Below are 24,223 nucleotides of genomic sequence, written 5' to 3'. Positions count from 1 at the left end.
TCCTTCGGGGAGCTGCTCTCTTATCTATTTTTATCATGCGGCCTGGAAAGAAAGCAGACAGGAACAGAACAGAAAGGAGCAGCCATTCCACTCCCCAATAATCGACACACTCTGAATTCGGTCATCTTCTCTTCCTCTGCTTCCTGGTGTCACTCGCCTTTTATTCGACCTTACATTCCTCCATCTTTAACTGTGAATCTCCCTCAGTTTCACACTGTATTGCTAAACGCTTCCACTTTTCACTCTCAGTTGTGTTTGACCCCTCTACACCTTCCTCAATCTCAACTTCTATTTCAGTCTTTTGACATCTCTGATCCTCTATCCTGCCTTTCTCTCTCTCACACCCACCACCATTTGTTCTTTCTTCTCATTGTAATAAAGCGCTCTCTCTTCTCTGGTTGTGCAGGCCAATCTGAGGAAGTTCATGGACCTCATCCAGCATAATCAGGTGGACAAAGTGTCTAAGATGTTGGAGCGAGGCTTCGACCCCAACTACCATGACAGTGAGACCGGTGGTAAGGCAAAACTCTGCATACAAGCATATACACCAAACACAGAAAGACTTCAGATGTAAAACTGAATATCAATGGCACATGGTTTGTTAGGGTGAGCAGTGTGCCCTTTTAGTAGCCTTTGGTACTTCCTTGTACTGGTAGTGACCGCGGCTTATCAATTAACCTCAGAGTTAATAAGAAGATTGAGTCTCAGCGAGCTGATGAGAGACTCTTGTCGCGGAATCACGGATGTTGTGTGTAGCTCTCGACACTGAAGAGACATTTGACTTTTGACTGTGGCCTTGAAGCCAGAATGCACTTTATTGCCAGCTTACCACTAAAAACAAAAATTTGAACGAGACACCATCAACAGCCGAAGATGGGGCTGGTCTCTTGTGTGGAGCTGCTGTCGGAGTTAGCTGACGGAGTTAACTGAGGTCGCAGTTCCAGGTAGGCCCCACTCAAACCACTGCCAGCCAACCTTCCCTTTACTAGCACAACTTCTGTTAGGGAATGAATTGTTATCCTAGACACCCTAAAGCTTTAGTGCGTAACTTTTTGATATTAATGATCGTCCGTTACATTCAAGACATTGCCAAATGAGTTGCTACAAAGCTAATTAAGACTATCAGCTCTCTCTGGATCTCTCAGTGTGACTATGTTCAGAAGATTGTGTCGTCCGGTGACTTTCCCGTGCAGAAACTGAGTGAAGATAATGACCTCTTCTGAGGAGTCCATCGTGGAATAGAAAGCTTGTATCATGCGGACGCGCAGACAGTTTTGTGGTCATTACTTAGAATTCCTCATGGGGGCGACAGAAACTACACACTATAGCTTTAAGAGCCGTTTTGAGTCGTTCCAAAAAATAAAAAGTACTGTAATTAAATGTGAGTTTGTATTTGTGTGTATGCCCTAGATCCTATATGTGTCGACGAACACATATAGGATTTTGTCGACTAATCGATTAGTTGATTTAATCGACAGATCTGTAAAACTGAGTTCCTCCACAAAGAATCATGCAAATACACCACTTTAAATCTTGTGTTTACGTGCTCATTTGGAAATGTCATTCAGCATGAATAAAGCATACAAAAAGTCTAATTGATGAATGTGTTCCTCCTGATGGAATTTTTTCCTGTTTACCTAGCAATAATATCCGATGTTAACCTGGTGCTCCAGAGCAAATAAAGTAAAGTGTACCCATGAGTGGATGTGCACGTTTGGAGATAATACATTCTTATTCTTGCCGGGTTGCGGTCTCCCCAGACACTGGACGCTCTGCCTACAACTGGGCCTGGGAGGCCTTGTAACTATTATCCTAGCCTATAGCGTTGCACGGAAAACACCTGCTCACTTTGTGTTTATGGAACATTTGTGAGCTGTGCTGAGAACACATCGACATTAGGACACAGCTCATTACTCCCAGCTCTGGTTGCTCAATTCTTTGGCTACAATAGCTCTATTTACTCTGTTTGCAGCGGGCTGACTGAACACACACATCCCTGCAGGAATATCTGGAAGATACTTACACAAACAAAAGCCTTCACTGCGGCCCACAGGGCAACAAACAGTGGTATATTTTTGAGTGCACATCAGTGGTATTTAGTGGGGCTTTTTATATCTGGCAACAAAGCCAAACATGTTTACACTGCTGCCTTCAACTAGGGCTGGAATTTAAACAGGCTGTGGGCTCCCTCTGTTTTAAAGTGTTAATTCACCCAAATTCCAAAAGGATATATTCTCACTTACACATTTTTGGTATCAGGCCATGCTACCAGTCTGGTAGTATCAGTTTATGTGCCCAGGTATGAGATATCTGCCTCTTAAACATCTGCTAAAGAGAGAATTTAAATTTGACTTTGAGGAGAGAATGAGATTAGATCTAAGAATACATCAAGATCAATCGATAATTAATTAATATGATTAAATCAATCGCCAACTATTTTGTTAATCAATTAATCGATTTGAGTCATTTTGTTAGAAAGAATATATATATATATATATATATTTTTTTTTTTCTGATTCCAGCTTCTTAAATGTGAATATGTTCTAGGTCTATGTTCAAAGACCCCATTTTAAATTCAATATAATACAATTTAATTTATAGTGTCAACTCATAACAGGAATTATCTCAGGACACTTTACAGATAGAGTAGGTCTAGACCACACTATAATTTCACCCCAAGAGCAAACATGTGTTGAGGAAAAACGTCCCATAAACAGGCAGAAACCTCAGACAGACTCAGGCTCTTAGTCCCACTTTGGAAACCACTATGTCGGGGGATAGACCCTGAACGCGCAATCATGGATGCTTGGACATTCCTAGTCCTTGAATGCTTCGCACTGTGTCTTTAAGAAAAGAAGTGGGATTCATAATAGTCTCGCTTTCCCAGTCCTTCCTGACATCCGGCGGAATTTCCCAGCAGCACCTGAACAATCCAGGAAGTGGAACGTCATCGATAGCGACTATATTAATAATAACGCATCCATAATCCATAGGATTGACAGAAAACTCTCAAGACTTGTGGTTAAAACACAGCAGGCAGGACGAGTAGGGAGTCTGTTTTAAAGGCTCTGACACACCAACCAGACGCCCAGCCTTCGGCAGAAAAGGCAGTCGGACTGACTGCCTCCCTGAGTTGGTCAAAAAAGTGCCTCGGGACACACCGAAGTGACGCTGACTTTAGCGTACGTTCTGCGCGTGCGCGAGACGTAATACGTCTCCATAACAGCAGGCGGCGCTAATCTGTATTGTCGCCCAAAAAATTAAAACCGGCAGCTGATTGGGACGAACGTGTCACGTGGCTCTGGCTTCTCCCGAATTTCATAATGGCGGCTCGTTCGGAATACGATCTCATATTGTACTAAAATAGTTCACTGAAACGTGTTTCTGAAAACATTTTAAGCCAGAAATAGGCCGTGCAGTTGCTGAATCTTTCTTCATTTCAGATCGACAAAGGTCAGTTTGAAAGATTTTCGTCAGATTTTGAGAGGCGTTCGTCAGGCTCATCCTGCTCGTCATTTCCAGGTTAGCACTCTACCAATCAGATTGGTCATTGAGTCCGACTGCCCGCCTTCCGATTCAACATGTCAAATCGGCCCAAATGAAGGCCGACGGCTCCTCCGGCTGACGACGGCACGGAACACACCGAACAGACTCGAGTCACTGACCTCACCAGACTGTCAGACGGCCGATAATCAGGTTGGTGTGTCAGGGCCTTAAGAACTTCTGGATTGCTCGTATTAGTGAGATCCACACAAGGTTCAGCTGAACTGACACGTGGGGACATTAATCAGCCACTGAGGACCTGTGAACAGCACTGTGTGAGACAGTGAGAATGTAAAGGTCATTTATATAGCACGTATCACAGACGGTCACAGAGTGCTTCACAGGCCAAATAAATGAATACATTCAAACAAATCGATAATTGAAGAGCACAGTAAATCACAGTAACTCATAGTAAAACATAAAAGCATAAGATACATAGTAATACAGTCAACAATGTTGTTAAACGAATAAATGACTAAAACGTTTTTAGCTGCTTTTTAAAGGTGTTAACAGAGGCCGTCACTCGTAAGACATGAGGCAAAGCGTTCCACAGTCTAGGAGCGACAGTTTAAAAGCTCGGTCACGTGTAGTGTGAGAAGGCTGTAATTTCTTTAGAAAGAACAAATAAATAATCCTTTCCGGAAATTGTCCTTTTAGTACAACTGTTTGTTTTTTGCTTGCTGTGTTGGGAGAAGGGAATTACCACTGCCCAAATTCAAAATAAATTGTACCACTCATCTAAAGTAGCCTGTATTTAAAAGCTCATTACAATCATTTGGTAACAGCGCTTGTTTACCTGAGTATTAAGGTTAACAATTATGTTTATTTATGATATTTGAATGAATATGTCAAGGGCATCTCAGCAGTGCAGGTGCTCTTAACACAGCCAGGGTTGAGTGGATGGAGATTGGCCAGACAAATACTGGTCTATTGAGGCAAATAAAGAAAGCGTTATTAAGCAGAGAATTGAGGTTATCTTAATGGGCTTTGAGAGCTGTTGTTAAATGAATGCCTTATCGCTGAAGAGAAAAGGCTTCTCTGCAGATGAGGACCCTTGTTATTCAGATATTGATGACAGCCGTCCGGCAAAAGCTCTTCGTTGTGATTAACAATATGAACACACTCCTCTTTCTTCCGTTTGCTCATGTCTGCACACAGTCAGCACAGATGGAGGAATCAAGGCTCATTTCCATCCCTTTCAGAAGAAGCCACTCGCTGTCATTCATACGCGTGCGATGTGACAAAATGACCATTGAAAATTGCCAAAGCTGTCACAACAAACCTGAAGATTTAATTTCCTTTTTGTATATGTTCAGTTTTATCCAGAGACTATAAAAATAATGGACGAAGCTTCTGGGTCTGAAAAGTGAAGCCAATGCTGAAGCTCCTTAAAGCTGCGTTCTCTCTAACTTCCAGCAGGGGGCGACTCCACTGGCTCCAAAAAGCTTGATGGTGTTTTAAGCCCCCAACGTCTCCTTCCAGGCAGCACTGCGACCGTTAACTTCCACGCACCGAAACCTAACCTTAACCGTAACCCTAACCATAAGCTTTGCCTAATCCTAGTGCCTTCCAGGCAGACGTTGGGGCTTAAAACACCGATAAACCTCCAAAAAGAAGTCTGTTTCTATAGAAGTCTATGAGACAATGAGCCTACTTCTCACTTGATTTATTACCTCAGTAAACATTTTCATAATAAGTTTAGGGTTGCTAGTTTCATAGGGCTGCACGATATAAGGAAAGTGTGCCATATGCGATAACGTTGTTGAATATCACGATAACGATATTACTTGCGATATATAAACAGTTACATTTACATTTGCAGTTTTTTACTGATATTTTCTTTCAACTAACACAAAAAATCTCGTAGTGTCTACCACGATATGTTGCAGCCTTTTGCAATATGTATATTGCGCTAGTTGATATTGCGATGGCAATTAAAAACAAAACCAATATATTGTGCAGCCCTAGTTTGCAGTCTTCTTCAATAAAGCATGATATTCATTTAGTAAATGATGGTCCCATTTATTTTAAAATAGAGGATAAAGCAGGGGATGCTTTACGACCTGTTGATCAGGACAGAGGCTTAGCGATGCTAACCATGCTAACACTGGAGACATTAAAACAGACCTAAACTTGTTTTTGGGTGTTGTCCGTGTTTTCAGCTGAAACTTTCAACCTGTGTTTTCACTTCATCAAAGTTAATTGGAAAGTTTTGGTAGCCTAATACGTCTTGTTCTGCCAACCAAGCTAGCTAGCAACCTACCGCTAGCGTCAGCTGGTAACTTAAGGGAAAGTTTGCAGATTTTCTGTGTTTTACTCTTGTCAAAAATCGTCACGTTCGGTTTTGAAAAAACCAAGATGGCGACAGCCGAATTGCGGAACTTCAAAACGACAGTCCACAAACCAATGGGTGACGTAACGGATGCTACGGCCACTATTTTTAGTCTGTGGTTGAATCCCTGTTTTACTGTTTTCAGTCAATCTTCTCACATCCACAAGAGGGAGTTTTCAAATTAAATAAACAATGAAGAAATTGCCAAAATACTAATTTAATACCCTTGCAAGTGCTATAGTGTCTACATGCAGCCCACAAGCAGATCCACCTGTATCTGAAGCTGTATCACACAACCTGCGAGTATTTAACAGATAAGTACGTTGATTTCTTGTATAATGTAAAATCAATTCTGTATAGTAGGACATAGTGAAATCAGGACACATCAATTGTCTCTGAGTGCCTTGTTTTGAGGACCTCATTTAGACTGGCATTTCCAATGATGTCTTAATCACAGCAGCGTGTTTGTATTACGCTAATTAGCTGTGAAAGACAATTGACCTACTTTAATCTGCCAGGATAACATCAGCGCATAAAGAGGCAACAACACCTGAACAGTGACATGTACTGAAAAGAAAACCTGTGAAATTCCATATAAAGAGCAGAATGGTGTGTTTAAGTTTAATTTTTCTGTTACATACTCATTCTTTATCTGTCTTCATTCCTGCTGAGCAGGCTACAGCTTCGTCTCGAGGCCAACGCCATTCATCATTCACAGGAACGCTTTATTTGGAGCAGTTTATTTTGAATTCTGGAGCTCCGTTTTTAGCAGGCGAGTACTGCGTCATTCAAACTTGAATGCCGACCTCTTACCTGCAGCGAAGAGACTGAAAATGAGTCTTAGGCTTCCTTCAAGTTAAGGAAAAGACCTCAGAATAAATCTTTTTTTATAAAGTACATGATGCAGCTTGGAGTCATGTGTAGGAGCCATTTCATTGGCAACCAGTGTGTGACGCTGAAAGAAAAATGTGCTCTGGTTTATTGGCATTTCTTTAAACCAATCACAATCGTCTTGGGCGGTGCTAAGCCCCAAACACAATGACGGCGCCTCTGCAAAATAGCCTCATGAAGGAACTTGTTTTGGTGGAACACGTGTACGTTCAAAAGTAGTTTACTAGCTAGCTGTCTGGATTTACCCTGCAGAGTTCTGAGTTCTGAGGAGCAGTTAACCATAGTCCTCATAAATCCACCAGAGGTTAGAACGCCAACACAAAGAAAGAGGAAGGGGACGGACATCTGGCCGAAATGAGAGACTTCAGGCGGAATTTCCAGTGGCAGCTGAACAATCCCAGAAGTGCAACGTCTTCAATATAGACTATGTAAGAATAAACGGATTGACATATCCAACTTAAAGTGGCGGATTTTCGACAATTATTTGAGTGACAATAGTTTTTGAAGCACGCCATCAACAGTACACCGGAGTCAGGCGTACATTACCGACCAAATGTGCGTCATCATGACAAAATGGCCATGAGCTGGAAATAATGTGGCCCTTTGCTCTTCTCACTAGACTTTGCATACTGTAAATACTTACAACAATAAATTACTTTTGAAAATAACTACAGTATAGCATAGCAGAAGTCTATGCTGAGCCGAGGCTACAGAAAACTGAAGTCAGATTTGTCTATATAGACTCAAACTCATTCATTCAGGTAGTGCAATCCCACGTCGATATTCTCCATATACTGTAGCACAAAATCACAGTCACAAGTTTAGAATTTAGCATACAGCAGCCTCTAGACGCCATCCCTAGACCCTCAGTTTTGGTAATTAAATAAAATTGGGTAAAAACTGTACTTTACCTGTAATTGTTCAGTGTGAACTTAAACCAAACAAATGGAAAAATGCAAGCACACTTCTCTTTCTTTTCCCTGTTGGTTTGTACCAAAGAAAACTAACTGTGTCATTACGCGCTCCGTATCAGTCCCTGGAGTCGTCTGTTTACTGCTGTTACTGTGATTCAGATCACTGTCTAGTCGTAGTATGTTTATGAGCTTGTGAATCCCCGTGAGAAACAAATAAAAAATTGCTTTTTTTAGCTCCTATTGGGAAATAACACATTTCTTAAACTATATGAAGCAACCCTGCTGGATATGTTTTAATCATCTGGGTTCTGCTGGGTATGTTTCTTGTTCTTTACCTGCTCTATAATAGAGCTCAACAGTGACTGTCCACTTTTTGAATGGCTCTGGTTCCAGAAGTGATTCCCCCCATTCAATATCTCCATTGACGTTTCATTAAATGCTTATATAAAAGAGTTTTAAGCCTAGAACAAATAGGGCTGGGTAACGAGTTTAATACTTTTTAGGCACCGACCAAATTGCTTCTGAAGTATCGAGTATCGAAGAATGCCTCGTCATTCAATACCCAATTTCAATAGAGCTCTACAGTGTGGTTCCGGAAGTAAAATTCCCATTAATTTTCTCCATAAGGATTCTGATTATCAGCTACAATGTCTAAACCATTCAAGGTAGACTGCCCACGAGCTACGAAAGGTAAGCTAAACGAAAGTTTCTGCTCCTGTAGAAGCTAGAAGTCTGTATGAAATCAAAAAAACATGTTTTATCCGCGTTCTTATGGAGAAAACTTACACTACCCACAATCCTAAGCGTAACAGCAACGTCTCTGATAGGTCCAACTCGCTGTTTCCATGGAAACGTTTGCCGTACCCGCAAAACCGCAAATGGCTAGAGCGAGCTTCTACCATTTAAGTCAATGTTAGTGTCTGTACACGGTCTTGTACCTTTTGCCTTTTTTGCCATTTTCCAAATGTTTTTTTTGCGGCGAATGAAATGTTTTCTGCTCACTATTCATCTCGTAGCTTTGTTCCTAGGCTATGGGTCAAACAAACCTTCGTATCACAACGCCACAGCTCTCGGTCAGTCTACCTCGGATGGTTTTCCGGGGGTGTCAAAAAAGGGTCCCCAATGTTTTATTGCATATCTGATATCGCTGTCCCACTTACAGTTGGTCGACATAAAGCCCTAAAAAAGTTCCTCAGCCATCATAGAATTTAGCAAATCAAGCAAAACAATAACTTTTCAAAAGCAGCTACCACACAGCCGACTCACAACAACCTGTTTCACAGCCTGAATATGAAAACTCTCTGCTTCTGTGGGAATTTCTGAGTGTCAAAGTCTATAAATCTGCCAAATTCTGCTTTAAGTGCTGTCACGGCTACAGCAAACAAACACAATGTAAATGTGACCGTCAACATCTAATAACACCAAACCCGAGGATAGTGAAAGTAAATCAGAGTTTATTCACAAATTAACTACGATTGATTAAACCAAAACTATGGGAGTCTGGAGGTCTGGCCAAAATGAACAAAAGAAGAGAAGAAGCCTGGGCCAACCCATCAAGGGCCGTCAGACCCAGAACTTCCCCCTCTAAACTAAAGAGTAGACTAACTAATAGAAACAAAGCCGCGAAAAGTAGACTACCAGACCCCCATCCTCAAAGCAATGAAACACAAAAAAGAAAGATAACAGAAAACAACAGAAGACAACGATGATCCGTGCTGCTCCGGTCTCCTCCCCCCCCCCCGAGCGAGTTCTGTCTCCGTCTTATATCCAGGGGCGGGGCCACACTCAATCACAGATCAGGAACACCTGAGATGAACAGAGAGGAGGAAAGAGCAGGGCGGGGAGCACATAACAGGGCTGCATATTGCAGTTTGAAAAACTGACGCACAACTAGGCGGGCCAAAACCTATTGTGGACCGAAACTATTAATGCAGGCCGGATCAAAATTTGCGAGGGGCCGGATTTGGCACTCGGGCCTTGAGTTTGACACATGTGGCTTAGACATTATGGCTATTAATCAAAATCCTCACAGAGAAAATTAACGGGATTTTCACTTTGACAAACGATGTTCTGTGTGTGACTTGTTTTTCCAGAGAGTCCTCTGACATTTGCAGTTCACCTGGACAACATGGTGGAGTTGATCAAGGTGCTGAAGACGGGCGGAGCTCACCTGGACTTCAGAGCCAAAGACGGCACGACTGCCCTCCACAAAGCCGCGCGCTCCAGGAACCTGGATTCACTCACGGTAAAGACAGGAGCTCTCCTCCGTTCTCTTCTCTCCACACCTGCTTAAAAAAGCTACATGTAACGAATGAGGAACGGAAGAGATTGGAGATCTTTTTGGATCCAGTGTTAGTGATGGAAAGCCAGTGCTCATCGGTAGGGGGCGTGAACAAATCCAATAGACATCAGGGAAGAACCCAAGGCACTCATCTGTAAGAGAAATTATTTAAAATGCCTTTAATACATCAGGCACATTCTTATTCTATTAAGGAATGTGCCCGATGTATTAAGGGGAGACACTTTGTTTCTCCGTCTCCACCGCCGGAGTCGGTACTCGCTCCGAAGATCCCCGTCACTCTCTCACTCGCTCTGCCACACACACACACACACACACACACACACACACACACACACACACACACGCCAAGAGGGCTTGGTATCGTTCAAAAAATGTTGATACTGGTACCTATACCAATACCGTGACTTTGATACCGGTTCTTAAACGATACTTTTTCCTATGCCATATATTTTATAAAACAAAAAGAAATTACAACATTACACTTTAAGGCACAAATCTTTATACTGATACAGCATAGTATCGCAATATGTTCCCTGGCAAAACTTTATTGATACACGAATGCCAAGTATCGATATATTATTATATAAATCGCACATGAGAATTTAACTTTTTGGTACTAGAATAATAACGTCATTTATTTTTTTAGTCCACCAGATGGCACAGTTGAGTGAGATGAACACTGAAATGTATCCTTTTAGATAAAACCAGATGTGACAAAGTTTTTCCTTTGGGGACAAAATTGAAGTTGGAATAACGTTATTAAATTTCACTATACCACAGGATATCACAATATGTTTGTATCATGATAAGTATCGTGAGAATATGGTATCGTGGGGCCTCTGCTGATTCCCAGCCCTAATATGCCGTCTGTCAGTCCCTCCCGAGGAGCTAAGACGAGCAATATCAGATTAATCTTTTAAATCAATCCTACAGTGGACTTCTATGAACATACAATTTAATAATTGCAGTTTTCTTCTTTTGTTTTATCTTCAATAAAATATCAAAGCTTATAAAACTTTAAAATAAAAGTGTGATGAGCTTTGATATTTTATGCATTTGATGACCCGCCTTGCTTAATAATTCATGGATCATATGTTTTTGACCCTTCACCCCCACCCCCCTCTCTCTCTCTCTCTCTCTCTCTCACACACACACACACACACACACACACTTACACTCACTCTCACACACGCACACACACACTCACACACACATGCACTCTCTCACACACACACGCACGCACGCACGCACGCACGCACGCACGCACGCACACACACACACACACACACACACACACACACACAGACCCTGCTGGAGTTGGGAGCTTCTCCGGACTACAAGGACAGCCGTGGTCTGACTCCTCTGTATCACAGCGTGATGGTGGGAGGAGACCCAGGCTGCTGCGAGCTCCTGCTCAACCACCACGCCTCCGTCTGCTGCCAGGACGAGAACGGCTGGCATGAAGTTCACCAGGTAAACACACACACACACACACACACACACACACACACACACACACACACACACAGCTGCTGCCGGAAATTCCGCCGGATGTCCCTCATTTCGGCCAGATGTCCGTCTCCTTCCTCTGTCTTTGTGTTGTTCTAACCTCCGGCTGATTTGTGAGGACTATGGTTAACTGCTCCTCAGATCTCTGCAGGGTAAATCCAGACAGCTAGCTAGACTATCTGTCCAATCTGAGTTTTCTGTTGCACGACTAAAACTACTTTTGAACGTTCACATGTTCCACCAAAACAAGTTCCGTTAAAGCACCGTGGCTCCGTCTGGCACTTAGCACCGCCCAAGATGATTGTGATTGCTTTAATGAAATGAAAATAAACCAGAGCACGTTTTTCTCCCATCCTGGAATGTTGTGTGGACTAGCCAGACCCTCCTCCACAGCGCTATGGAGGAAGGTCTGGCAATGCGAGACTATTCGCTTTGAAGCACAAAAAATGTGTTCGGGACAGCCCTACATATCATTAGATTTCCCACAAACACACACACACACACACACACACACACACACACACACACACACACACACACACAGGCTGTTTGGTTACCTGGACCAGCTGGTATTGAGGAAAGCATTGCTAAAACACACACAGCAGCCCCCCGGCTGTCTCGGCAGCTGTTACCGGTTGAGGTAGCTCAAGCCGTTTAAGGAGAGCCACCCTGCAGCAGTGACAAACTGTGAGCGTCTCCACACAGTGTTGTGTGTATTTGCGTGTGTTCAAGCCCATCGGCTTCATCACATTGCTCATATGTCTCTCGCTGTCGAGTTGCAAAATCTCTGCCTTCCTCCATCTGTCCCCCTTCAGACTCGATAACAATCAGCTGTCAGGCAGGACAGTAAACAGACAGGCTCGTGCTAGTTCACAGTTCAAGGTTGGGTCTTTGTGCTGCAACTAACAATTATTTTAATTGTCAATTACTTTCTCAAATAATTGATTAGATGTGTGGTCTCTAAAATGTGGATCAGTGTTTCCCAAAAAGCCCAAGATGACGTCCTCAAATGTCTTGTTTTGTCCACAACTCAAAGATATTCAGTTTACTGTCACAGAGGAGAGAAGAAACTAGAAAAACAAGCTGACATCAGAGAAGTTTTTACTTTTTTTCATAAAAATGACAAAGGATTCAGCGATTATCTAAATGCTTTCCGATTTAATAGTTGACAACTAATCAGTTATTCTAGTAGTCTTTGCAGCTCTAGTGTAAAGAGGCCATTTCAAAATGATCTTCCCCCCCCCACTACAGACATTGGTTGATAAAAGCAACAGCTTCCTGCTCAGCCTGGACTGTTTTTTTTACATTCTGCCTTGACAAATTCAATCATGCAACTGTGCATTTCTTTGAGCTTTCGCTGCACACACTCATCTATCCTCCCATCTGTTTGAGGACTGGGTCAAACTGAGGGAATGGCTGCTTCTCATCTCCTCTGCAGCACACTGACATCTAGTGGTACAGGCCTGTTACTACAACTACTATCCAGTGGACGGCTTCATCTGACAACTACTGTGTGTGTGTGTGTGTGTGTGTGTGTGTGTGTGTGTGTGTGTGTGTGTGTGTGTGTGTGTGTGTGTGTGTGTGTGTGTGTGTGTTGCAGGCTTGCCGTCACGGCCACGTGCAGCACCTGGAGCATCTGCTGTTCTATGGCGCAGACATGAGCGCCCAGAATGCCTCGGGAAATGCTGCTCTCCACATCTGTGCCCTATACAACCAGGTGAACACGGGGAGAGGGTGTCTTTGTTTCTGTACTTGATAAGAACAGATGTGTGTGTGTGTGTGTGTGTGTGTGTGTGTGTGTGTGTGTGTGTGTGTGTGTGTGTGTGTGTGTGTGTGTAATGTGAATGAGAGCACATACCACTATTGGATTGACCTGGTACTATTTTAATATAGTTAAGCTCGTTCTGTCAAAACCTTTTTTTTTTTTTTTAAAAGCGGGAGAAATGTGAACCAACATTGTGTTACTGTGTGGAGCCTGTAAAGAGGCAGCAGAAAAGTATAACATGCATACTGGTATTATCAAGACAAACTGAATTGTGATTTTAAAAAAAATAAAAAAAATACACTATACATTTACAATTACAAAATGCTTTTTTTATGAATGAATGAATGGTTTATTTTTGTGTCTGGCTGCTTACACGGCCCATCCATTTTAAGATTAGTTAGACACATTTGAACTAGATAGATAGATAGATAGATAGATAGATAGATAGATAGATAGATAGATAGATAGATAGAGTGATAGATAGATAGATAGATAGCTAACTAAACACTTTCCTAGTATTGTACTGTCGGTATTCCAAATAAGTAGTAAGGGAGGAGAGAGAGAGAGGGAGGGGAAGAGAGAGAGAGCGAGAGAGAGAGAGGGAGAGAGAGAGAGAGAGAGAGAGAGAGACAGGGAGAGAGAGAGAGAGAGAGAGAGAGAGAGAGAGAGGGAGGGGAAGAGAGAGAGAGAGAGAGAGAGGGAGAGAGAGTGAGACAGGGAGGGGAAGAGAGAGAGAGAGGGAGGGGAAGAGAGAGAGAGAGAGAGAGAGAGGGAGGGGAAGAGAGAGAGAGAGAGAGGGGAAGAGAGAGAGAGAGAGAGAGAGAGAGAGAGAGGGAGAGAGACAGGGAGGGGAAGAGAGAGTGAGAGAGAGAGAGAGAGAGGGAGAGAGAGCGAGACAGGGAGGGGAAGAGAGAGAGAGAGAGAGAGAGAGAGAGAGAGAGAGAGAGAGAGAGAGAGAGAGAGAGAGAGAGAGAGAGAGAGAGAGAGAGAGAGAGAGAGAGAGGGAGAGAGAGATCAATTAATCAATTAAATTGCAACATTTTTACACTTTGTTTGATCGATTCATTCAGACCATTCCACAAAGAAGGAAGAAACAAAGGGGCTGAATGGATTGAGTGTAGAATGTTCAAATAGACTTCTGGCTGAACACTGTCAGTCATCATGTTTTCCTGTGTTATCTGACAGCTACCACCGATCTCACAGAACCTTAAGTGCTCCTCCGCCACCTTCACTCTTTATGCTGACGTCCTGTACATTTGCTGCTGTTTCTGCCGCTGACTGCACCACTTTCAGTTCTGCTCTGTTTGTACCTCGCAGGCTCTTTGTTCCCCGTGTCCCATGGGGCAAATTATTTGCACGTTATTTATCATAATCACGTATGTGACGCTCTAACGCTGGTCTCCTGCAGCGTGGAGAATCCCCAGAAGAATAACCATACCTCTAAATAAACCGACAGTAAACATTATAAATATGGTTAACTGGAATGATATGTGAATTTATGTTGAATAGTTGTTATACACATAAGACAGGATACCCGCGGGGTCTTAAAAGTCTATCTTCAGAAAGTCTTAAATTACGTTCACGAAGGTCTAACATTTGTATTGTCCTTTCTTAAGATTAAATAACTCCTTCATTGTTCCGACACAAAGCATGCATGTATCGAGTAGTACAAGAAAATGTTGTATTTAGTCCAAGTACTTGGTAAACAATTATTTTTATAGCCTAAAATATATATAGCCTTTCTGATATTCCATTATATCCTACATACTTTTGCCAGTATGTTCATTTTAAATGGTATAAAAATGTTGGCAGTGCTTTTATTGTTTTGAGAAGCCCCATTAGCTTCCACCAAATAGCCGTCTGGTTCCACGTGACTTGAATGTAACCCTCTGAGGATGAAAGACGATGTTTTGACAGCACTCAAAAAGCGATATATCAAAATTTTAGACATTTTTTAGAACAATATTTCGATCATATGTTACAGTACTTTGTGAACCTAATGACTTTGGTGAACTCATTTCAAGCTCCGAAACAATTCATACAACACATCATAAGTTAAGGTTTGTTTTTCAAAAGCGATCTGAGGACTTTCATAAAGCGAACATCAACGTTTCAGCTTTAGCGTCAAATTATCTCTTTACACATTGCTCTAGAAAACATGTGGGCGTCACTATATGGAAAGCTGAGTTTGTTCTGGAAATTTTGATATGAAACACACGGGGATCAGTTATATATATGCAAATACCCTTAAAAGGTAAATTTTAGAAGCTGTGTGAAAATACCCTTGGACCTCAAATGGTAAAGTTAAAATCATTGTCAACAAATCCCATGTGCAGACCCAAACCAACAATGAATGTATCTCCTAACAAGGATCGTGTGTGTAAATCATTATGTATCATAAAAACCCATCAATGAGCCACAATGGACAATGGCGGACATGTTCCTGCATCACCATGAACACACACACACACACACACACACACACTGTAGTTTATTCTGACTCAATCCCACACACACACACCGTTCTGCTGCCACAAATGCTCACTAGAGCACCAAATGTGGATTAATCCGCCGCTGAAAATAGTTCAGTTCAATTTTATTTATAGTATCAAAACATAAGAGTTATCTCAAGACACTTCACAGATAGAGTAGGTCTAGACCACACTCTATAATTTACAGACCCAACAATTCCAGTAATTGAGCAAGCATTTGGTGTGACAGTGGCGAGGAAAAACTTCCTTTTAGGGAGAAACCTCAGACAGACCCAGGCTCTTGGTAGGCGGTGTCTGATGGTGCCGGTTGGGGGCGTGATGAACAGTGGCAATAATAGTCATAATAAAGATAATGGAACTATGACTAGAAATAGTAGTTGTAGTAGTTCATGGCGTAGCAGGGCACTGCAGGGCGTTACAGGGTGTAGCAGGGCGCCAAGCAGGACCACTGCGGCAGTTGCAACCATGATTTAGGTGCCACACTAATCCCAGGAAAACTGCGAGGCGAGAAAACATAAGGACTCCGGGGAATAAGCTCCCCAGAGCTGAGTTAGTAACAAGCATTTCTGTGGCATGAATGCACACAGATGGAAAGAGAGAGGAGAGAGGAGCTCAGTGTGTCAAAAGGAAGTCCCCCACCCCCACCCACCCAACATGCCTTCATCATACACTGGTTTCAGAAAATTAGCCAAACAAAATTGTCGCTCATCTTGCGATAGCAATGTGCTTTCCTACGATTTGACAAGAGCGTGTACATTTGTTACATTTTACTAATTTAGAGACTGGCTGGCTGGCTAGTAAGCTAGCTTGCTTGCTAGGGGGCTAATTGTTTAGCGGTGCAGAGAGAGAGAGCGAGAGAGAGGTCTATTACGGTCTTTAATTTGAATATCATGGTATAGGATATTAGTTTATTAACGTTAGTTTATTTTGTAATGTGTAGGTATGTAGAGATCTTTTAAAAGACATGTTATTGTGGCCAGGTTGGCTCAGTTGGTAGAGCAGGCGCACATTTACATAGAGGTTTATGCCTCGACACAGAGGTCCAGGGTTTGAGTCTGACCTATAACGATTTCTTGCATGTCTTCTTCCCCCCCTTTCTCACCTAGCTGTCCTGTCCATTAAAGGCGGAAAAGTCCCAAAAAATAATCTTTAAAAGACATGTTATTCTTGGAATAAATATACCTACACAAGTAGTTATGTATGTCTCGTTTTACGTTTGCCATCTTATGGACCTAAAGTGCAAAAATAGTTATTCAAATAGTTTGAACCTGTGTTTTTGAGAAGGAACATTCGAACATAATTTTACACCAGTTTTGACAGCTCTCTGTGTATTGGATTGATCAGATGAGATGACAAATAAAAGGAGCCTTGTGTGTGCCTGTCATAGCCGTTTGTTTGTTTTCCTCACTCTCGTTTTCAACAGCCAATCAGATGATTTGGCTGAAAATATAGAATAACTCCAGCTTTATCCCTGAAGGGAATGTACACAGAATAGATGAACCATCTCAAAGACCAGTTGACTTAATCATGTCTGTATGCTCTCAAGCTAAAGGTCAGCAGTAGCCTCTAACCCTTGTTTGTACAGCCAGTCATCGGAGACCATTTAACACGTTGCCGTTCTTCCGAGCATTGCCAGCTACGATACAGCTGGGAATCAGAAATGAATGCATTTAGTTCCACTTAAGAAAGATAATTCTTTCTCTGTAGCTAAGGAGCCACATGCTTTGAACTCATGAAATGGCCTTTACGCCAGCTGCAGTTTTTTAGTTACACCAGGTCTTAGGCGTGAAATGCTGCTTCTGTGTCAGGGAGAGCTGGGAAAGTGCCAATTTTAATATCATAATCGATTCTTTAAGGATAAGGCTGACATTATTGTGTAATTATTGTCAATAAATCCCATGAAAACACCAAGGCTGCATTCGAATAGTCTTTTTTTGCTTAGGATAGTTCCTAACAGTGAAATGACCTGGAAGTATCTAAGGGGGCTTTCACACCTGAGCTGTCTGCTCCGTTTTAACCGAACCCTGGAACGTTTCCTCAGATGGTCCGGTTCGTTTGGGGCGGTGTGAAAGCTCATTCGAACTCTGGTGCGGACCAAACAACCGAACTTCTGTCCACTTGAAAACAGGGGTTCATGGTTCGCTTCCAAGTGCTCTACAGCAGAGCTCTTCAACAGGGGGTCCACGACCCCCTAGGGGGTCCTCAGAGTTGCTGCAGGGGGGCAGCTAAATTATTGTTTGATGGTTTTAAGCTATAGTGCGTAGTTTATGTCTCTCCCATGAGGAATTCTGTGTAGTGACAACAAAACTGTCGGCGCATCCACATGATACAATCCTTCCGTGAACGGCCATAGGCCACCATTGTATAAGAGACAGGTGTAAAACTGCTGCCAGGACACCTTGAACTGCAAACAAGGTCGGTTATGACTCTTTCTATTCTGAATTTTTAATCCATAGACTTTTGATATTTGGAAAACTTCCCTCTATCTGAGAAAAGTGATTTAAAATCCTTTCGAATAAGTTAGTTTCTCATACATTTACGACTTTCATCTCAGGGAATATTTAAATTACTTTTTTTGTAAATTTATGGCTTTAATCTCAGTAAATCCAAGTTTTTTTCTCGTAAATGTACGACTTTAATCTAATTTTTGTCCAGTGGCCACTCGTGGCATTACAACGAAAAATCCCTATTAAAAAAAGCACTTTCTCATAGGCCACCATTGTAAAAGTGACATCTGTATTTGAAAAAACTTCCCTCTCTCTGAGAAAAGTAATTGTGGATGAAGACCTATCAGGCTGTGATACACACACACACACACACACACACACACACACACACACACACAGATAGATTATCTTTGGTTTTGTTCTTTTCATGCGATTAGTTGTTTATATCTAAAAAATATAGAATATCCTCAGTCCTTCTCATTTAAGACATTGATATTGATGGCTGCTTCTGTGAAAGAGAGGGGGTTGATGTATCCAGGATCCTTCCGTTATTAGACTGTAATACTGTACATCATAAATATGCATGAAGTCTCACTCCTCTGTATTCTGAGCAGATTCCAGAGCACAATGTTGCATTACAACGTAACAAACTTAATAAACTTCTGGCGAGAATATTTGAGAATCCTACTCGGTTCTTCCACTGGCAACATCCTGGATTATCTTCAGCAGAATCATGGACATTATGGTATCCTAACTGTAATATTAAGTTACAAGAAATGCTTATCTGTAAGCTATATCGTTTACTTACCTATTAAGAATAACAGATCATTTCCTTACACTGTTTGAGAAGGTATCTGCTAATAAAGGATGGTCCAGAAGGAGGCGCTGCTACACTGAGAACAGAGTGTGTTCCGCAGACCGGTGTAGGTACCGGATGTGCTCGGGTGGTCAGAACTGCTCAGGCCCTGAGCTTGTAGGTGACGTCACTTGGGTTGGGTACCGAAACCCGGTTCCCCTATGGAACCGGTTCCTATGCAACCGGTAGGTATCGGACCGGATTAGAACGCCAATTTCTGTTCCTCATTTCAGTTCGACTTAATGTGTCGACTGAAATATTTTCCCTCTGTCGCTCCGAAAAGGACGTAAAAATATTACACTTTCTCTGTAGTCTACTGTTAGTTAGCTACCGTAAATGTAGGCTACTTTTAAAATGCCATATTTTCCTTCTGGGCTTGCTAGTTTTGATTGCTAGTAAACATATTACACTTGCTCTGCTAGTCTATTGTTAGCTAGCTAGCTTTTAGTGCATTTAAAATGCCTAAAATTATTGTAGTTGTGTGTTAGGTGACTTAGGTTTACTTATTAGTGGGAATGCTGATTCAGCAGCATTCCAACTATTGTTATTCTGTTCGGCCATTTTTTTAATTTTTCTTATTCTGTACGTTTTTTGGCTCTCCGTAACTTCTGCATACGTTCAGCTATTAAAACCATTCAACTTTTAAAATGTTCAGCTCTTTCAGCTAATGATGGTACTTCTTCAACTTTTTTTCTACTATTTATACTTTTTTAAATATTAAGCTTTTTAACACTTTTTTTTTTTTAACATTGAAGTCAATGAGAGCATGCTTCAAATCCTTTAAATCTTCTTCTGCTCCCAAAATGTTCAGCTCCTTCAAACTTTCACCTACAGACGGCAAACAAGCTTTAAAATGTTCACGAAAACCTCAGGTATCAGGCTATGGCTTTTCAGTTTGATATCTTTTACAGTTTTTGTGACAAAGCTGTTTAAGTTTAGTGATCATTTCAGGATTTTTCTGCGTTTCTAATGAGTGTGTGTTGGGGCCAGCTAGAGTGGATGATGTCATCGCCAGAGCACAGAGCCTTAAAAAATTATCTTTGTCCCTTCTCTATAAATTGCTCTAATGCCCACAATATCTACTTGTCATACACAATTTATACATCAAAACGTAGGTATTTTTGTCTAGTTCTCAGTTATGCGATATGACTTATACTTTTGGCTCGATGACCTTCCAAATGACAAGAGTTCCACATCTTCCTCCATTCGCTGCCCTGTTTAACATTCATGAAGGAGCGGTGGTGCGCGGTGTACATAGTGGAAACCCTGTTGTGCGTCTGCCCTATTTCTGATACCGTGGCGCTGGAAATTTTACTGTGGCGGACCACCACTATGCTATCGAATGCTCATACACACACTGTATAGTGGGGGGGATGGAGCATGGTCACTAAAGAGGCGTTTTTATCTGAGAGACGCTGTGATTGGTGGATAGGATATGGAGCAGGGGACTGACAGCGACATAACCAATCACACTATGACAGACGCTCCACTTAGCACCAACTCCAATGTTTATTTTTAAAATGTATGTAGCCTACTGGCAGTCTGGCACACGTGGGTGCTCAGTGGGTGCTCGGTATTCTCCGTGGGTGCTCGAGCTCTGGACCACCCACGGTATCGGCGCCTATGATTACAGATCAAAGAAAGGCTTTATTAGAGCTGAAGGAACACCAGTCAGCTATACAGATGATAGTGTAGTGGATATGGGGCATGCCTATGGTGTGGGAGACCTGGGTTTGAATCCCACTGTGTTACGTGTATCCCTGACTAACATGTTATTTCACTACTTCAACTTATTCTTACGGATTTAAGCTATTCAACCAGTTTAGCTTTAGCAATTCAGCTATTCATGTTTTATTTTGGCTCTCCATAACTTCTGCATACGTTCAGCTATTAAAACCATTCACCTTTTAAAATGTTCAGCTCTTTCATCTAATGATAGGACTTCTTCAACTTTTTTCTACTACTTATACTTTCTTAAATGTTCAGGTAATTCATTTCAACTTTCATCTTTGACAGTATTACAGTTCATCTTCCAGCTTTTCTAACAATGTATTTTAGCTCTTCACTTATTTAGGTAATGCAGTTTAGCTTCCATCTCTGACACTTTTCCAGATTTTTCAGCAGTGCGGTGCAATGCATTTGGGCTTTAAGATTTTTCATACAATTTGTTTCATATTTCTGCATATGTGAGTCATTATCAGTTAGAAAATATACTCAGACCTCACAATGTTCTACATATTTTGTCATTTTTCAACTTTTAAAGCCGACAATTCAGTTTAGCGTCAACTTTTAACTTTTTAATGAAATTCATACTTATTCAAACGATTTCCAAGAAAGAAAGAGCCTTTCTTTGATGTGATTTTTCAGTTTTTCAAGAATCGGTTTAGGAATCGGAATCGTTTTAAAAGTACCGGTTCGGCATCGGAATCATAAAAATCCAAACGATACCCAACCCTAGACGTCACAGTACGTGATTGGCTGTACGTTGGCATGATGACGTAGCTGTAGAGTTTACGGCCGTTGTTTTCGCGGGTCTTCGGCTCGGATCAAATATAACCAAGAAGAAGAACTATGAAGAACTTTTACAAAGAGTCAGAGCACTATCTAATAAATGGTACTTACCACTGCCTAACAACACACTGTAAAAGCCCCGAGAGCCTGTTTAATCCACACACACACACACACACACACACACACACACACACACACACACTAGCTTAATTTGATTGGCAGCTGACATCAGCGTCTTAAAGGGGTGGTTCCGAATTTTGGACATAGGACCTTATTTCCTAGTTAGCCAGTGTGTTATTTATCAGTGGAGACCGTTTTCACCATGTTTCATCCAGTCCTTGTAGTTCGCTGGTGCTAGGCTAGTGCAAGTCAATGGTATATGCTAACCTGCCACTAAAATTCAAAATTCTGAACCATCCCTTTAACGATATTTTTTGATGTATTAGGAAGCTGTATTTTTAGACATAAATATTGGAATTGATATATGGTAAATATATATATATATATATATATATATGTATATGTTTTTTTTCATGTAAATGTACGACTTTAATCTCCGAGAATATCTATGTTTTTTTTCTCATAAATGAGTTATCCCAGAAAATATCCACTGTATATCCAATGTACGACTTTAATCTCTGAATATTCCCCTGCCACCCCCGGCTTTGTAATAATTATTTTTTGTCGTACTACAGTGCATTTCCTCTTGTTCTCTGCTTCAAATTATCTCCTGAAAGCTAAAATGCCTCATGGCTCTGATGTTTGTCACACATTTCCATTTTGGAAGCTTCATCATGAATGTACTGTAGCTTATATTGGGGAAAAAAGAAAAAAAAAATGTCGTGGGAGCGCTATATACACTCGAGATGGAGACATCCATGGGTAAAAATAACACACTCATGCATAGCATTGGCTTAAAAATCCGATGTTAAATGTCTGATGGCTGAAAGAGTTGTGATGCCGACAACACTGTACACATTATAGTTGTGTGTCAGGATCTGTGTGAGCGTTTTTTTTTTTCTTCTCAACTCTCAATAGCTTATTGTGGATCTAAAAAAGAAAGTATTTATATTTGTGTGTGTGTGTGCACGGTACATGCGTGGTTGAGCACTTTGTGGGCGATTTGTGCAGTAGATTCAAACCCCTCAGCACTCTCCATCTCTCTGTTCTTCTCTCTCTCTCTCTCTCTCTCTCTCTCTCTCTCTCTCTCTCTCTCTCTCTCTCTCTCTCTCTCTCCTCTCTCTCTCTCTCTGTGTCTCTCTATCTCTCTCACTCTCACTCCCTCTTTCTCTTTGAGTGGAGCGATAGATACACACTTAACAGCGAGTGAAGCTCCATTCCAGATATAGGTAGTAGATCTGTTCTGTTGTTCTTTCCTTTCTTTTTCCTGTGCCAGTGCTGGGATGTTTAGACTGTTCAGCCACACTGATCCCTTCCTGCTCTTCTGACTTCTCTTGCTTTTTGGGAATTCTGATAATGTCACTGGAAGCGAATCGGCCAGCAAAGTATGAGAATTAGAGGATTTTCCGGTGTTTTCTTTTAGACATTTTTCTCAGCATGTTTTAATATTCTTTCCTCTCTCCTCCCCTCTAGGATAACTGTGCCAGAGTGCTGCTTGTTCGTGGAGCCGACAAAGAAGTGAAGAACTACAACAGCCAGAGTCCATTTCAGGTAGAGTGGAGAGAAAAAAAAAAGAAGAAACAATCACTGTGGTTTGCATGTAAACGATAATAGAACATCGATTTCAGCTTTCAGCAGAAGGCAAAACAATATCAGTAGCAGAACATTTTCTTGGTCCCATTTGTTACCATGGCAACACTGCAAAATGGTCAAGGTCAGTTGCAACAAGGGATTGCAAAATGTCTTTCTGGCCAATATTAGATTTGTTTGAGTCAAACAGCGTTTAGAGGGGGAACCAAAAGTGAGCAGCCAACCTCGACAGTGTCTGTTTAGTCATTTGGTGTCTTGTCCTTGAGCGGAGCTCTTTACACATTTAAAACCCAGCCTGTTAGCTGCAAAACTTCAACTTTTGCAACACTGAGAAAACAGCTCCAGCTGCAACTCCAGCTGCTCGATTATGGGGGAAAAAAAATCATAAATCACAATTATTTAACATGATTACTCACTGACTTTTGGAAACAGATTTCTATCTCAATAAAAAATTAGGGCTGTCTTCGACTAAAGATATTCAGATTTGACTATCACTCGTATGATTTGGTCGACTTATCGATTAGTTGATTTAATCGACAGATCTGTAAAACTGAGTTTCTCCACAAAGAATCACGCAAAAGCACCACTTTAAATCTTGTGTTTTCCAGAGATGTGCTCAGTAGGTTTCTTGGAAATAAGTCATTCAGCATGAAAGAAGCACAAAAAAAGACTAATTGGTAAATCTAAGTTGAATCTCCCCACGCACACACACACATGCCGGCCCTGCTCTTCTCTTAAAGAGATCGACACACACACCAACGCACAGGTATAGACTTTAGGCCACTTACGTAGGCTACGGCGAAAGCTCTGCGTGGAGCGTCCACAGGACCATAAATCACGCTGAAGGTCTGGCTATGCGAGACTAGTCGGAGTTTGAACGTTCAGCGGCCGTGGTACGGGGGGGCGGGGCTACTGGGGCCTCAGCCCCAAATGTTTTCCTAAAGGCCCTGA

General features: G+C 41.7%; 1 protein-coding gene across 1 annotated transcript in view; it reads left to right on the top strand.

Annotated features, from left to right (window-relative positions):
• Positions 1 to 24,223, top strand: part of shank2a (SH3 and multiple ankyrin repeat domains 2a) — a 295,254-nt gene that overhangs the window by 106,932 nt on the left and 164,099 nt on the right. The window contains exons 6-10 of the mRNA XM_078255689.1: positions 407 to 515; positions 9,774 to 9,925; positions 11,288 to 11,455; positions 13,092 to 13,208; positions 23,156 to 23,233. Coding sequence (XP_078111815.1) covers positions 407 to 515; positions 9,774 to 9,925; positions 11,288 to 11,455; positions 13,092 to 13,208; positions 23,156 to 23,233 — 624 coding nt within the window. The remainder of the gene's footprint in view (positions 1 to 406; positions 516 to 9,773; positions 9,926 to 11,287; positions 11,456 to 13,091; positions 13,209 to 23,155; positions 23,234 to 24,223) is intronic.

Source organism: Sander vitreus, chromosome 1, assembly GCF_031162955.1.
Source record: "Sander vitreus isolate 19-12246 chromosome 1, sanVit1, whole genome shotgun sequence".
In the NCBI taxonomy this organism is placed as follows: Eukaryota; Metazoa; Chordata; class Actinopteri; order Perciformes; family Percidae; genus Sander; species Sander vitreus.
This window is presented reverse-complemented; position numbering and strand designations above follow the sequence as displayed.